General features: G+C 54.3%; 1 protein-coding gene across 5 annotated transcripts in view; it reads right to left on the bottom strand.

The window, feature by feature from the left end:
- The window catches only part of Lims2 (LIM zinc finger domain containing 2), a 38374-nt gene extending 25814 nt beyond the window's left edge, over positions 1-12560 (bottom strand). The window contains exon 1 of one of the 5 annotated variants that reach the window (XM_005007728.4): positions 12353-12560. Coding sequence is in view for 3 of the 5 variants with exons in the window: in XM_003478758.4 (XP_003478806.1) it covers positions 5149-5234 (86 nt within the window). In the remaining 2 variants the exon portion in view is untranslated. Of the gene's footprint in view, positions 1-1902; positions 2131-5148; positions 5250-5839; positions 5860-9950; positions 10117-12352 lie in introns of those variants that run through there. The other 4 variants (XM_005007727.4, XM_013142445.3, XM_003478758.4 and 1 more) reach the window with 4 other exon arrangements.
- Positions 12561-14059: the final 1499 nt, after the last annotated feature.

Genomic DNA, 14059 nt, shown 5'->3' with positions numbered 1-14059 from the left:
GTGCACTCAGACCGGGCCGGGGGCATCTCCACCTACAGACGTGGGAGCAAGGCCCACAGGGCACAGGCAAAGCCAGCTGGAACTTTCCCTCCTCCAGAGCCTCAGTCTGTGCTGCACTGCTCGTCTATGAAGCATCCCACGTAGGGCGGGCATCAGCCAGGTACATGCTGCTGAGTCAGAGCCACTGGGACTCTGCGCAGAGGCCACACTCCCACCCATGGCCCGAGCAGTGGACAGGCCACCATCATGCCGTGCCATGGATTCAGGCTAGTGAGATGAGCTACACACACTGGGCAGGGCGATGGGCAGCTCACCAGGGCCACCAAGCCAGGCCCCCATGCTGCCCAGACCACGGAGTTGGGCCACCTCTCGGGGTTTAGAGACTGTCCCAGCATCCTCTTGTGTTCTGTCCTCACCCCTTCCTCAGAGGATCAGAACCACCCAGGCACAGTCCTGAGGCAACTCTGCAGCCACTGGTGTTGTCACCATCCCTGAGAACCAGGTGTGAGACTCAGACACATTAAGTAACTTGCCCAAGTTCACACAGTAGGTGACAGAGACCAGCTTGGAACCCAAATTACCAGGGGTCAGAAGTTCGTTCCTTTGCATCATGAGTTAGTGTCAAATCAACACATGTCCCAAAAGCGTGGCCACCACCATGAAGACAAGGATGTGAGTCTCTGGAGTGGCAGTGGAAGATCGCACCCATGCAGGGCACTGCCCGTCAGAGGCAGGAGTGGCGGCCTTCCTTCTGGGAGAGGAGTGGAGACTGAACTACAGTGGCTGTCCTGATGGACAATTTCACTTCCCATATTTTCAGTTGCCCACTGACAATACTCAAAGTCCCAGGCTGGGGTGCAGCGTATCAGTAGCACAGCACACATGTGGCATGCGCAAAGCTCTGGGTTCAATCTCCAGCACTAAAGAAATGAACATTCCAGGGCTGGAGGTGAAGCCCAGCAGTGGATGCTTGTCTACTATGTGCTGGCCCTGGTTTCCATCCTCAGCACCAAAATAAACAAATGGAGGAAAACATTCTAGAAATAAATAACTGATATGTCTTTGTATTCTGCTTGTTTGGGGCACTGGAGGTTGGAGCCTTTGGACTGAACTACATTGCCAGCCCTTTTTTGTTTTTCATTCTGAGACTGAGTTTCATTAAGTTACCCACAATAAACTCCCATCCTCCTCCTCGACCTCCCCAGAGGGACTGCAGGTATGAGCTGCCACTGCCAGCTAACACCTTGTAAGCTTTAAACTGTGTGCCATGCTGAGCACCAGATGCACAGAGGAGCGTGGTTCGTGCAGGACACAGGACTAGCCATGGTTTTAGGCCTCTGCTGGAAGTCCTAGGCTGTGTCCCCATGAATGAAAAGAACCAGGCTGAGCCAGGCTCCACTCTAGCGCAGGGGCCCTGAGGCACAGCCAGAGGGAGGGTGATGCCACAGATGGTCACACCTGCAGTAGGCGCAGCAGAGAAGGGAAGGGTGTGAGCTCAGCTTTTTCTGTTCAGCCTGTCCTGCCTCCCAGGGATGGCTCCTTCCATGGCTCCTTTTCAGCCATGCGCTGGGAGAGGAGCACCTGAGGGAAGAGCCTGGCCTCCAGTCTGCAGCCTGCACAGTAGGCAGGACCAGGCTGAAGGGTGCCAACCACAGCAAAGGGGCCCTAGGACCAGTGAGACTGGAGAGAAGGAAGAGGGCTGCCTTTGGCCTGGTGTGGGCTGGGAACAATGGCTGCTACAACAGATCGCTACCATGTAGAGACAGATTGGGGACGGGGAAGGCACCCCAGGTGGGATGTCCTGTCTTTCTTATTTGGGAAACCATGTAATAGGCCAGCACCAGAAAGCCAATGAACAAAGCTTATCAGACATGCTACACTTCTGTGTGTGTCCCAGCCTACCTTGAGCTTTGGGGGCCAAAGCCACCTCCTGTGTCCATATTTACACCAGAGCAACAAAGAAGCAGGCACGGTGGGGCAGGAGTCAGGAAGAGCCCAAGGCAAAGCGGAGGCAAGGGGCCAAGCAGCCACTCCCCTATCTTCCAGCTTCCCGCTGGTCTCAGCGAGGTGGCCCAGGCAGGCCATCAGGGACCAAGGACAAGCCACCCTGAGCCACCCTGGAGGGACACACTGGGCTTGGTTGGAACGGATATTTCCTGCCCTGGAACACTGTGTGCCTCCTCCTCTGGAGCACACACCCAAAGTGACAGGAAGGACATTCCAACCCTGGATTGTGAATGTGACCACTGGGTCTTAGAGAGATCAGAAATCAACAGGAAATCCTGACTGTGAGGCTGCAAAGATCCCACTCCAAAGACCCAGAAAAGCACAACTGAGGATTCAGGTCAAAATATTTTGTTAGAACCTGGGTGTAGCCCAATGACATTGCCAAGGTGCTGAGAGGGCCATGGATCTGAGAAGGAGAAGCTGGTCTCAGGAGTTGCCACATGCTCTGTGTCTGCCACTTGAGCTTTTGAGTTTCTTTTGCCAGTTCTGTTGTCAGTGTGACTTAAGTGTCTTTGATAAAAAGAAGTGAAGCCACCTCTGGAGCAAAGTGTGCCTCGAGCTTCCGAAGGAGCTCAGGAACCTCTTAAGCCTAACCCCCTGGGCTCCCCTGAGACCACATAGCACAGCCCACCGGTCACTTGCCCTTTGAGACCCTTAGCAGGTGCTAAGGTTTGGAGTAGGCACTCATGGACTCTTGTCCTCTGGCTGCCAGCTGAACTAGAGGACAGCTACATAAAGGGAGCTGTTGTTTTCCAGCCACTCTGGCAGCCATAAGGAGTCTCTCTAGGCATCCAGGCCCTGGACAGCCCCGGGAGGCCTATCCTCCCCATGGAGGGCAGAGGGTCAGAGACTGGGACATTCCAGCCTCCTCCTCACATTCCACCCAAGATCAGGATGCACCAAGCCAGCCCAGTTGCCTCAAGGAGACACCACCGCCCCACTCCAGCTGTACAGCACCACCTATGCCAAGGGCCAGGCCCCAGGACTGCTCCCCAGCACCCACACCCTCCGTCCAGACGAACACATTGCATGATGTCCTGAGCACCTGGTGACTGGGTGAGACAGAGGGTACCAGATCCTTGTAAAGGGATGACACTGGTGCAGATGAGGACACTAAACCAGTGGTAGCTGAGGGACCTGGAGAAGGTCACACAGGACTAGAGTCTCCACCCCCTCTGCTCCCATGTTCCCATGGGCATGGTCACTGCAGGGAAGGATGTTCTGGCCACACAGGGCATGAGGTGGAACTACAGAAGCCATGTTCGCCTGGTCAGGGGCAGGCCCATCATATGTGCCATACAGCCAAGCAGAGCAGGCTGCAAAGCTGCCAGACACTCCCTGGCCAGCAAGCCACAGCAAAGTATTCTCCAAACCTCAGCCTTCTCTTTTGTAAAATGGGCTCACTTCAGCTGTCACCAAGGATTTCTTGGAGGGCTAAGCGAGGTGATGCCTGTGAACACAGCCCATCGTAGGCACTGTGAGCAAGAGTACCCCTCCCCTCCTTGCCACATACCTGGATTCCAGGCACTAACCCCAGGCTCAGTGTGCTGTCCCAGGGGGAACTTCCAGTGCCAGCAGCTCCAGTCCCCCAGTGTTGCCTGACTTTCCCTCCTGCCCCCCCCCCCAGCAGGGCCAGCCAGAGGCCAGCATCAGGAGTCACCTGACTGCCCACAGTGAACAGGGATTTGCACAAAGCCAGCCCCATGCCCTGCCACTAGAAAGTCAATTAGCAGCACGGGCTGCTATGCACACAACGCATTTCTGCATTCACATCAGACATGTATTCCAAGGCCCTGAGCCTAGGTTGCAGTTCCTGAGCTCCTTCGGAAGCTCGAGGCACACTTTGCTCCAGAGGTGGCTTCACTTCTTTTTATCAAAGACACTTAAGTCACACTGACAACAGAACTGGCAAAAGAAACTCAAAAGCTCAAGTGGCAGACACAGAGCATGTGGCAACTCCTGAGACCAGCTTCTCCTTCTCAGATCCATGGCCCTCTCAGCACCTTGGCAATGTCATTGGGCTACACCCAGGTTCTGAAGCCCACCCACTGGTGTGATCTCTGAGCCACCTGTGCCCTAGCCACTCAGGCATCACAGGTCTCAGCACAGATGTCCAGAGTGCTGCAAAGGCCCACCCATGGGATTCCCCCTCCATCTGCACTCAGCTCAGGTGAGTTACCTGATCTCCTGAGCCTCGGATTCCCTATCTGAGCAATGGGCTTGCCCTGCCTCATCCTTCTAAAAAGGGGCCTGTAGCTGTAAGCTCGGCAGGAGCTCTGCACACGGCCCCTCTGCAATTGCAGGTCTGTCTCCCCACCTTGTCCTCTGTTCTCTGCTTCTGTCCTCAGCAGGAGACATCTTCAAGGCTCATCCTCTATCCCCCTCCTCCCAAAGCCTGCCCTGACCTGAGGCACACAAGGAGCTCTGTTTTTCAAGGGTATCATTTACCCCAGACTCCCTGCCCTCCAGGCCCTCCTCTACCCTCCCCTGTGTCTATTGCTCCCAACTCCCTCCCTGGCTCCCCCAAGCAGCCCCCTACTCCTCCTCTGTGGGCTGCTGCACCCTAATTCCCTCCCCAGTTCTGTCCCTCAGGCTGGCCCCAGACACTGCAAACTCAAGCGTCCAGTCCTTCATCCGTTACCCTCAGCACCCTCCTCAATCATGTTAACCTGCCCTCTGCGAACCCCTGAGGACCACCCTGCACCCTGCTGTCCTGCCTCCCAGCCCAAAAGGTGGCCTTCCACACAGTGATCCTGCTGGGAGGAGAGGCTCAGCAGCAGCAGCATCTCCAGGGCTCAAGCCACAGCCCAGTCATTTTTGGCTAGGTAATGTCCAGCGGTTCCTCCACTCCACTCTGAGCCTAGATTTGCTCCTCTAGATGACAACAAAATCACCCCAATTGAAATCCACAATGGGGGTGACAAGGACAATTGCTCTCCCTGCCATACTCAGCTTGTCCTGCTTAAGAAAGCTGATCACAGAAAACCTCAAATCCAACTGCCCCAGTGGCACATGCCCTCCCAGTCACCAGCCCAGGTCCCTGCACCAGGCCCAGTCCAGTCCAGCACCCTCTGAGACTAGGCCCTTAAGCCAGCCTTCCGGCCATTGTCTTGGGAACCCGCCCTGCCTCTCCCCACCTACCCAGGCGCTGCTGGCCACAGGCCCAGCCGGTGCAGGCGCCTCTGGTACAGCCCCGAGGCAGTGAGCGCACCCAACCAAGTTGCCATGGCTCAGCGATATGGTATGGTGCAGGTGGCCCGTGAGGCACCAGGCAGGTGAGGCTCAGACCCAAGCCTGAGAAGACATGGGCGGGCAGCAGTGTGGCCCAACAGGAGCTCAAGTTACACACTGGGCTCTCCAAAGGGCAGCCAGTCAGCTCTACATAGAAAGAGTATTGTTTAAGAGTCTCAGCAAATGTGAGGCTGGCCATGACCCCGCCCGGAAGGGCACTGCGTGGGGAAGGTTGTAGACCTCCTGGGTGCACTGATAGTGCCAGGGCAGGGTGCTCTGGAGGTTTCAGGCTGCTGTCTTCAGCATAGGAGGGAACCTGAGGCCTCTGAACACTGTGAGGAGTGCAGTGTGGCACTGGGCCAGGTCAGGAGTCCTCGGAACAGTTTGTATGGGAGAGGGCACCCATACAAACCCTTTTCTGCCCTGCTGCTTCCCCAAGGGCTTAGGGTCACAGATGCCACCCAAGGTGCCCAGACCAGAGAAATTCCCATCCTAAAACCTGACCAACAAAAAGTAAAGCACTCCAAAAGAGGTCTACAATGTCCACCTTAGAAAAGGTGGTCCCCAGATGCCAGGGAGGGCAGAAGCAGAGGGATTTTACCTGCAGCAGCTGCTCTGGTCACTTGCCATTGAAGTTCAAGGACCCAGCGGCAGCAACAGACCAGTGGCCTCGGTGACACAGTAGGCACTATGGCTCCAGAGAGCCCACAGAGCTCTGTGATGCAGATCCCATTTCCCTGAAACAAACTTTTTTTTTTTATACTGACAATTGAACTTAGGACCTCGCACTTGCCAGGCAGGCGCTGTAGCACTGGGCTAAATCCCTGACCCTGAAAAATCTTTTTAATAAGGTCAGAAACTGTGGATAGTATTTTCCTCTGCCTTCCCAAAGAAAGAGACAGGAGTCATCACTCCAGGCAGCTGGTGGCCCTCACTGGAGCAAGGAAAACCTTCCTGGGCTTTGCTGCTGTCTGATGCCAGACCCACGCAGCAGGGGACTCATCGCCCAGCAGATCCACCCTGGGTGCAGCCTAAGACACAGTTAAACAACCACAAGGATTGCATGTAATACAACTGGTAATTGCAGCCCACTGCCAGTATTACCTAACACTGATCAATCCAACAAATATTTTTTAAAGGTGGCCCCAGGGGCTAAAGGGCATACAGAAGCAAGGCCTGGAAAAGCCAGAATGTCCAAACATCTACCCTGTGCCTCAGAGAGTGGAGGTCAGTCTTCTGACAGCTCAGGCAGAACATTCTTTAGGACAGCTCGCAGTCAGAGCCTCTGCATACCGGCCTCTCTCACTGCCCTGGTTCAGGCCCTGCCATACAGAAATCCTGAACCCTAGGACCCACAGCTGTCACCCAGAGCCATCATAGTACTTAGGGAGGGAATGTTTATTTGGGGGCCTTGGAGCCAGACATAGACCTGAGAAAAAGCTGATACACTTCAGCTCTGGAAGTCCCCTAAAGACCGATGGGATAAAGACTTAGTCTCCAGTCCATGGTGTGATTAGGACACAGAGGAACCTTTAAGAGTTGGAGCCTGGAGGGAGGTCTTCAGGACACTGGAGAAAGGGGATAGGAGGAACCCACATTCTGCCTCTTTCTCTCTTAATTTCTGGCAATGAGGTGAGCATGATAATGTGTTGCCACGGGCAAAAACAACATCAGTCAGTCTGAAACCATGAGCTAAAACAAAATTACCTCAGATATTTGTTACAGTAATGGAAAACTAACACAGAAGCTAGAGCGGCAGACATTCTGTATAACATAATACATTAATGAAGTTCAAGTAAAGGCTACCAAGTATTAATCAATTCAACACACATCTGCTATAAATGGGGACACCAGAGGCTAGAATTGAAAGTGGCTTAGAGTACAATTGAGCCCAAATCTCCAATTTTGGCACAGCCTTGCTGCCGTCCCACAGCTGGTCCTGCTGCCAGGATGTGGGCAGGAGTCACACGGGTCTCCCCAGCAGGCACTCTGGCTCCAGAGCACATAGCTGCAGAAACGTAGTAAGAGAGACAACAGAGAAAACAGTACAGCAGATGTCACGGTTGTGTCTGGAGACCCCCCAAAGCCTCATGCTTTCACGGGTGGGCCTTTTAGAGGCAGCTGAATCCAGAGTATGACATCTGCAGTCCAGTTCTAGGGTTAAAGGCAAATGATTGCTGGGTCAGCTACCGACTGGCACTGCCCAATCCCAGCAGTCTGGATAAGATAAAAAGGACAGAAAGAGGCTTGCTTCTCTCCTTTTTGGCTCTTGCTACTTTCGCTGTCTTCCACAGCCATGAACTATTGCCCCTCTGCCAACTGCTTATGGTCAGCTGAGATAGACTAAGCTACAGTCCTCTACAAACTGAGCTATATAAACCTTTACCCCTTTCATTTCAGATGTCCGGTATTTTGTCTAAACAAGAGAAAACTCCATAAAAGAAAAAAAAACTAAAAAAGAAAAAATTAGCAACAGTGGTCAAAATCTATGTTTTTCAGAACTCTTCAAATTAACCAAAACCTTGCAATAACCTTCCGAGCATTTAGTCAATAAAAACAGACAGATCTTTGTAAGAATCACTAGCTGGATAGTGTTTTTTTTTTGTTTGTTTGCTTATTTGTTTGCTTTTGTTTTTGTTTTGTCTTTTTGAAACAGGGTCTCAAAAAGTTCAGGCTGGTTTTGAACTCACTTTGTAGCCAAGCCTGGCCTTGGACTTAAAATAATCCTCCTGCCTCAACCACTTGAGTGCTGGGATTACAGGTGTGTGCCACCAGCTTGACTGTGTTTTAACTGATCCTAGCCCAGGTTCTCTAATCCTTACCTCCACAGGGGCTTAAAAAACAAGTCTGCATGTTCAGTAAGGAGTGAGTGGTATAGCATACTTTGAACAGCTCTATGTGAGCAAATCAAGTAACTTCATTTGAAATGCACAAATTGCTAGAAGCACATCCAAACTGACTCAAGAAGAAACAAAAAATACAAATAGATCACAAGTCAAGAGATTGAGTTAGTAATCAAAAAAGTTTCCTCAAAGAGGCCAGGGATATAGTTGAGGGCCGAGCACCCAGATCGTACCCACCCCAGCTTCCTGTCCCCTTGGACAGTGACCTCCACCTCCTCATGCTCCACTTACACACATGCCCAACTCCTCAGCAGCTTCAGGCTAGCACTGGTCAGCCCTTCCACTCCCACACACTCCCAGGAGGCAGTCCACCCAACCTCCCAGAGCTCTGGACTCTGCAGGTCTGCCCCATCCCCCTGCCTCCGGAGAGGGCCTCCCTGGTCTGGAAGTCAGCTGTCCACTTGCCCAATCTCCCTGGCAATCTTTCTCTGCAAAGGGCAGTCCCTCACACGCCAGGCTAGGTCCTTCTGCTCTGGCCTGCCACACCCTGCAGAGGGCTGACAGGAGATCCCTGAAAGCATGTGAGCAGATTGGTCTCCAAAGGGCCCCATGAGAGGTACGGGTAGGAGGACCAAGGTTCAGGTGTGAGGACTGGCCCAGTGTCATGCAGGACAGTGGACACGGGGAAGGGGTCCCTATGGCAGTACAAATGAATGCCACAGCCCCTGGGACAGGAAAAGTCTGGCCACTACAAAGGCCAGGTTGGACGTCCAGTCCTTGCCAGGGGACCTCACCCGGATCCCCGAGGGTGGAGGGACAGGAAACCAGTGCTGGCACTAAGTCTTTGGGCCGCGGCAGGCTTCACTCCAGAAAGGGCGTCAATCGCTCACAGCCTGCCGCAGCTCTGAGAGGACTGAGCAAGGAATGCCCATTCCGCAAGAAAACAATTGCAGGACGCCACCAGGGTGTCTGTGATGAGCTCTTCTGAGGAGCGGCGCTGGCGATGTGTTCCCTACTTTCTTTTCAGTGCCTGTGTTACCTCCAGTTTCTGGGAGTTGTTTCTGGGAGTTGTCTAATTTTCTGGGATAGACAGTGTTACTTTGACAGCAGGAATCTCTGCCTCAACTAGGGAGAGGGCCTGCAGGGTCACCCCTCAGCACCCAGGCGCCGCCTCACACTGACCCGTGGTTGCCACAATGATCCCTGTGTCCCCTCTTTCTTTTCCTCGGCTGCGAGGGGAGAAGCAGGCAGCTGCAGGCGGGGCTGTGGGGAAGCCGAGGTCGGGGCGCCGCGCACTCGCGAGGCACAGCAGCCGCGCCCTCCCGGGATGGGTCCCACCGTCCCGCCGCACAGAGGATCGGGAGGCTCCCGAGCTGGGGGCCAGGCAGGGGGACGGGGAGCAGGGGTCCCAAAGCCCCCCGAGCGCCCACTCCTCAGACAGCAGGCGCTGCCCTCTGCACTTGCCCAGTGAAAACTGCGGGCGCGGGGCGCGTCCTCGCCCAGGAGCCCCGACTGGGCGGAAGGAGGAGGACCACGCTCGGCCTGGAGGTCCCCGCCGGACCACCGGCGCGGGACGGCCCGAGTGTCTGCCTCCGCGACCCGCGAGACCCGTTCGTCCCGGCGGGCGCCCTCGCGTCTCCGTCTTGGCCGTTTTAGGAAGTCCGAGGCCCGCGGGCCGGCGGGACCCGAGCGCGCTGTCGCCGCGCCCTTTGGCAGCGACCTCGGACAAGCGCCCCGGCCTCGGGGCTCAGCTGCACCTGCAACGCCGCGCCGGGAGCCCCGCGGGGAGCAGGAGGGCGGGGGTCGCAGCCCCAGAGGGCGGCGGGGGCGGGGGCCGGGGCCGGGGCTGCGCGGTCGCCGCCCGCCTACCTTCCCGTCATGGTCCCTGCCGGCCTCGCCGCCGCGCAGCCGCCTCTCCTCCTGCCAAGGCCGGGCGGCGCGGGCGCGGGCGCGGGCGTGGGCGTGGGCACGGCGCGGACCCTCCGCCCGGCTCCCGGGGACGCCCGAGCGCGTGGGCACAGCCTTGCCGCCTCCCGGATTCCCCGCATAGTTTTCCTTTTAAAGGGCGCGCGGTTGTAACGCTCAGAGCGGCCCCCACCGTCCCCAGCGACGCGAGCGCTCTTCGTGGCGCCTGGGCCGCCTGGTCCCCGCCCGGTCGCCCCTCCCGAGGCCCGGGGACCCTGTCCGCGCGGCCGGCGCCCTCCCCTGCCAGGGACGGCCGTTTCACAGAAGAGGGGTCGAAACTCTTAACTCAGCAGAAGGTGTCTTTAAAAGGACCCAGCCAAACGCTGAGAATCGCAACTCCTTTCTAGGAAGCACTATGGACAAGAAACCCTAAGAGATGTTAGAATGATCAGCGGTGTAAAGTCACTTAGCGACTCTTTCTGAGCAAATTATTAGGCAAAAAGAAACCCTCACCCTGCATAAAGGCAGATCCGTACTTCCATAGTGGGCAGAGCGCCGCATATAATTGGCAACAGCCGTGGGGAGAGAGCTGGGGAGCTTGGTATGTTCAGGGCATGAATCTTTCACCTCTAGTGTTAGCGACCAAAGAAAAAAAGAAAAAAGACAAAAAGAAAAAGAAAACTATCTAGAAATGACGATGCATGCGGAGCAGCCAGACACAAACTAACAGCAGCATTTGGAAGGGTGAGTGGAGAGCAACAGAAATGTCCCTCTGCAGAAATCAGCTCGGAAAGGTGCCTGTCCTGCAGCAGCTGAGCTGCAATCTGATGGCTGGTTAAGGATAAAGTCTGCATGATCTGTGTCTCTTGGTTCATCTGTTTCTATAGGCAGAGAGACTTTCCACACTGCCAGGACACAACAGTGGGCATGCAGGGGCTGCCGAGAATCAGCTGCTGGATGCTTAATCAAATATCGAGGTCTTGTGGGCACCAGAGTAGAGGGCAGAAGAGCAGAGGTACCCCATCTCTCCCTAGGATCCTTCTCTACTCTACGCCTAAAGCAGAGAATGAGGAGGTCTTGGCATCTCCTGCCATGGCCAGGGTGCCTTCCTCGGTGTTCAGGAAGGTGTCCAGCCCGTTTAAAGATGACCTTGTGTGATATGAGTACACCTCATGGTGTCTATTGAGACTCTCCTGAGTCTAGTGCCCTCTCTGGGGATTGGGATGGTGAAGCACAGAACCCCAACACCAGCCAGCTCCTCCAAAGTGGGAAGTGTTCTGGAAGCCTTTCATGCAAATCCCTGGAGAGAAGCTGGGAAGCACCTGGCCTTCCCGACTACAGCCTCTCCCCAGGGGGCCAACCTGTAAGTGCCATGTCAACCCATTTGTGCCCTGCTCTCCCACTGCTCCTGAGACCACAGATCACAGGTGCCTGCTGTATTGAAAGTTACTTTTCTTTATAGAAGTGTGAGCAAGCCCTCAGTACTGAGGTAACCAGTACTGACCTGACTTCCTAGAGCACACAAGAGCTCAAGCAGAAGTTGAGAGCATGATGACCTGCTCATTCTATCAGTACCTGTAGAGCAAAGAAGAAGCCTGGAAGACTGTTTGGCCTAAGTCAAACACAGAACCGTCTTGAACGTCTGATCTACGCAGGGTGAAGCTGGGCCAAGTGAATCACTTCATGAATTCCCAGAGACCCTTGAACTCTGCAGAGGGATGTGGCCTCCACCCTGTGTATTGGCTCAGGCCTTGAGTGTGTACTGAGATCAGCCCGCTCAGCCTGCGCATGTAGGAAGGCCACTTGGGGCTGGGGGTGTAGCTCAGTGGTGGAGCACAGGCCTAGCATGCTTGTAAAGCCAGGGGTTCAATCCCCAGCACAGAAAAGAAGAGGAAGGGGGGAGGGAAAGATAAAAGGGAAGAAAGAATGAACAAAAGAAAGAGAGAGAAAAAGAAAAAGAAAGAAATAAGAAAGAAAGAAAAAAAGAAAGAAAGGCACCATTTGACCACAGAGACTACAGAGGTCTTCACCTGCCAGGCACAGCCCCTCTGGTCTCTGAGACTATCCCATCCACATCCTGAAGAGCACCTTGCGACTTCTTGCCCATTACCATTCCCAGCAAACCATCCTGTCAGAGCTTTGCCCCACCAGTTGCCCTCTCAGCCCAGCTTGTCCAGGGGATCCCCCACAAGCAGCCAGGGTGAGCAGAGCCCTGCCACCCAACAGCCCTGACTGAGTTTTGAGGCTAATCCAGGAGGAGCCACCCTTAGCCCATGCAGCAGTGGCAGTGAGACACCTGTGGGCCAGGGAGTTGGCAGAGAGATCCAGGGGTGGGCAGAGGGTGGGACCCACGCACAGTGCTCTACCTCAATGGCTGAGATGCCGCTCCGCCTCCTCAGTGCTTCCTCCCATGAACACTGCCAGCAACTCCTCTGGAGACAATAGCAGTACCCAGCACGTTTGGGTAGACACATAGGGGAGTGGGCAGCAGCCGGGACTGCCCAGCCACCACAGGACTCCAGTGCTCCAACCTCACATCCCTCTGGGCTTAAGGCACGGCCTTCTGACCAGAACAAGAGGCAAGGCTTGAGGCATTCTAGGGTCAGGTGAGGACAGAGGAAACCAAGGAAGGAAAAGCTGGCCTCCCTAGGAACCCAGGCCCACAGAACAAAAGGAGCCTCAGCTCCCTCCAGATCCGGAGGGGCTACTGAGGGACAGCTGATCAACAGACCATTTCCTGACACCCTGTGCTCATGAGCCCGATGTTCACAACACGAGTGTCTCAGTAACTTTTCTCTCGTTGCTGATGAGACAAAATACCTGATGCCCAAAATTAAGGAAGTAAAGATTTATTTAGCTCATGGTTTGTGGGGGTTTCAGTCCATAATTGACTGGCTCCAGGGCAGGGTGGTGTGGAGGGCAACAGTTCTGGGCAGTGGAAGACAGCAAAAGCAACAAGGGGAAAGGGAAAGAGCATAGCTGCATGAGGCTTTGGGGGGAGATCTGGCACAAATCATAACAATAGGAATGGGCCAAAACTGAGCCCCACAGTGCCCGTCGTGAAGAAATCCATGACTGACTACCTGAAAAACCCTAGAGCAGCTACTAAGATGCCTTCCTGCCAACTTCTGCTTTCTCTGCAAGGAGGAAAAGTCAAGTTACTTACTTTATTTTAAATGAATTATTTGATGGCAGAGCAACAGAGAAAATAGCCTTTCTGAGAGCCAATGTCCAGACACTGGGATACATCATCCTAAGGAAGACAAGGAGGAAGGAAGTGGGTCCCCTGGAATCAAGAATAATCTGAAATGTGAACAGAAGCCCACAGAGTGAAAAGAAAAACTTCAAGGAAGAAGAAGGCAGTAGCCAGTGGCACCTTTACCCTGAGACAGGACTCATCATGCAAGAGGAACTGTTTGAACCTGGGAATGCATGGTGATGGTGATGGTGATAGCTGGTCACCCCGGAGGCCTCTGCAGAGAGATGAGGCAGTGGAGGGGAGCGGCAGATGTGGAGGGCCGCACTGGCTGGTGATGAGTGCAGAGGACATAGTGCTCCTGCTGAGAGAGAACAATTAGCCAGGAACCATTTTGGAGATAGGCAGATAAGCCCAGAACCCAGAACTGTTACCAGCTTCCTCTGGTAGCTCTCAACTGGGTGCAGACCTATGCAAATTGCTTGGTGAGCCCAGTGAGTCTGGTCTCAGGAGAGGCTAGCTGGGATTATCCACTTTTCTACCATAAAGCAACTGCTGGCTTGCTGGGATAGATCAACATGATTGAAGACTCTGCCTCCACAGGTTGTCCACTAGTGAACCTACAGAGAATCCTGGAAGTAAACTGTTTTTCTTTTTCTCTCTTGTTTTTTTCTCTTTCTCCTTTGTTGTTTTAATATGAGTGTGACAGTGGTTGTGGAAGTTTTAGTGGATGTGACTCTCTTCTGTTCTTCCTTTTATCTCCTCTTTTTTTTTTTTCCTTCAGTCTTCTGCATCAGTTTCCCCAAGCTGGTATGAGCCACCTTTGACCCCTAACCTTACTTTTAGTCTCTTTCTCTTCTTCCACGTCTCTATTCTT

Source organism: Cavia porcellus, unplaced genomic scaffold (assembly GCF_034190915.1).
Source record: "Cavia porcellus strain 051 isolate PalLab524CR breed Dunkin Hartley unplaced genomic scaffold, mCavPor4.1 scaffold_12, whole genome shotgun sequence".
NCBI lineage: Eukaryota > Metazoa > Chordata > Mammalia > Rodentia > Caviidae > Cavia > Cavia porcellus.
This window is presented reverse-complemented; position numbering and strand designations above follow the sequence as displayed.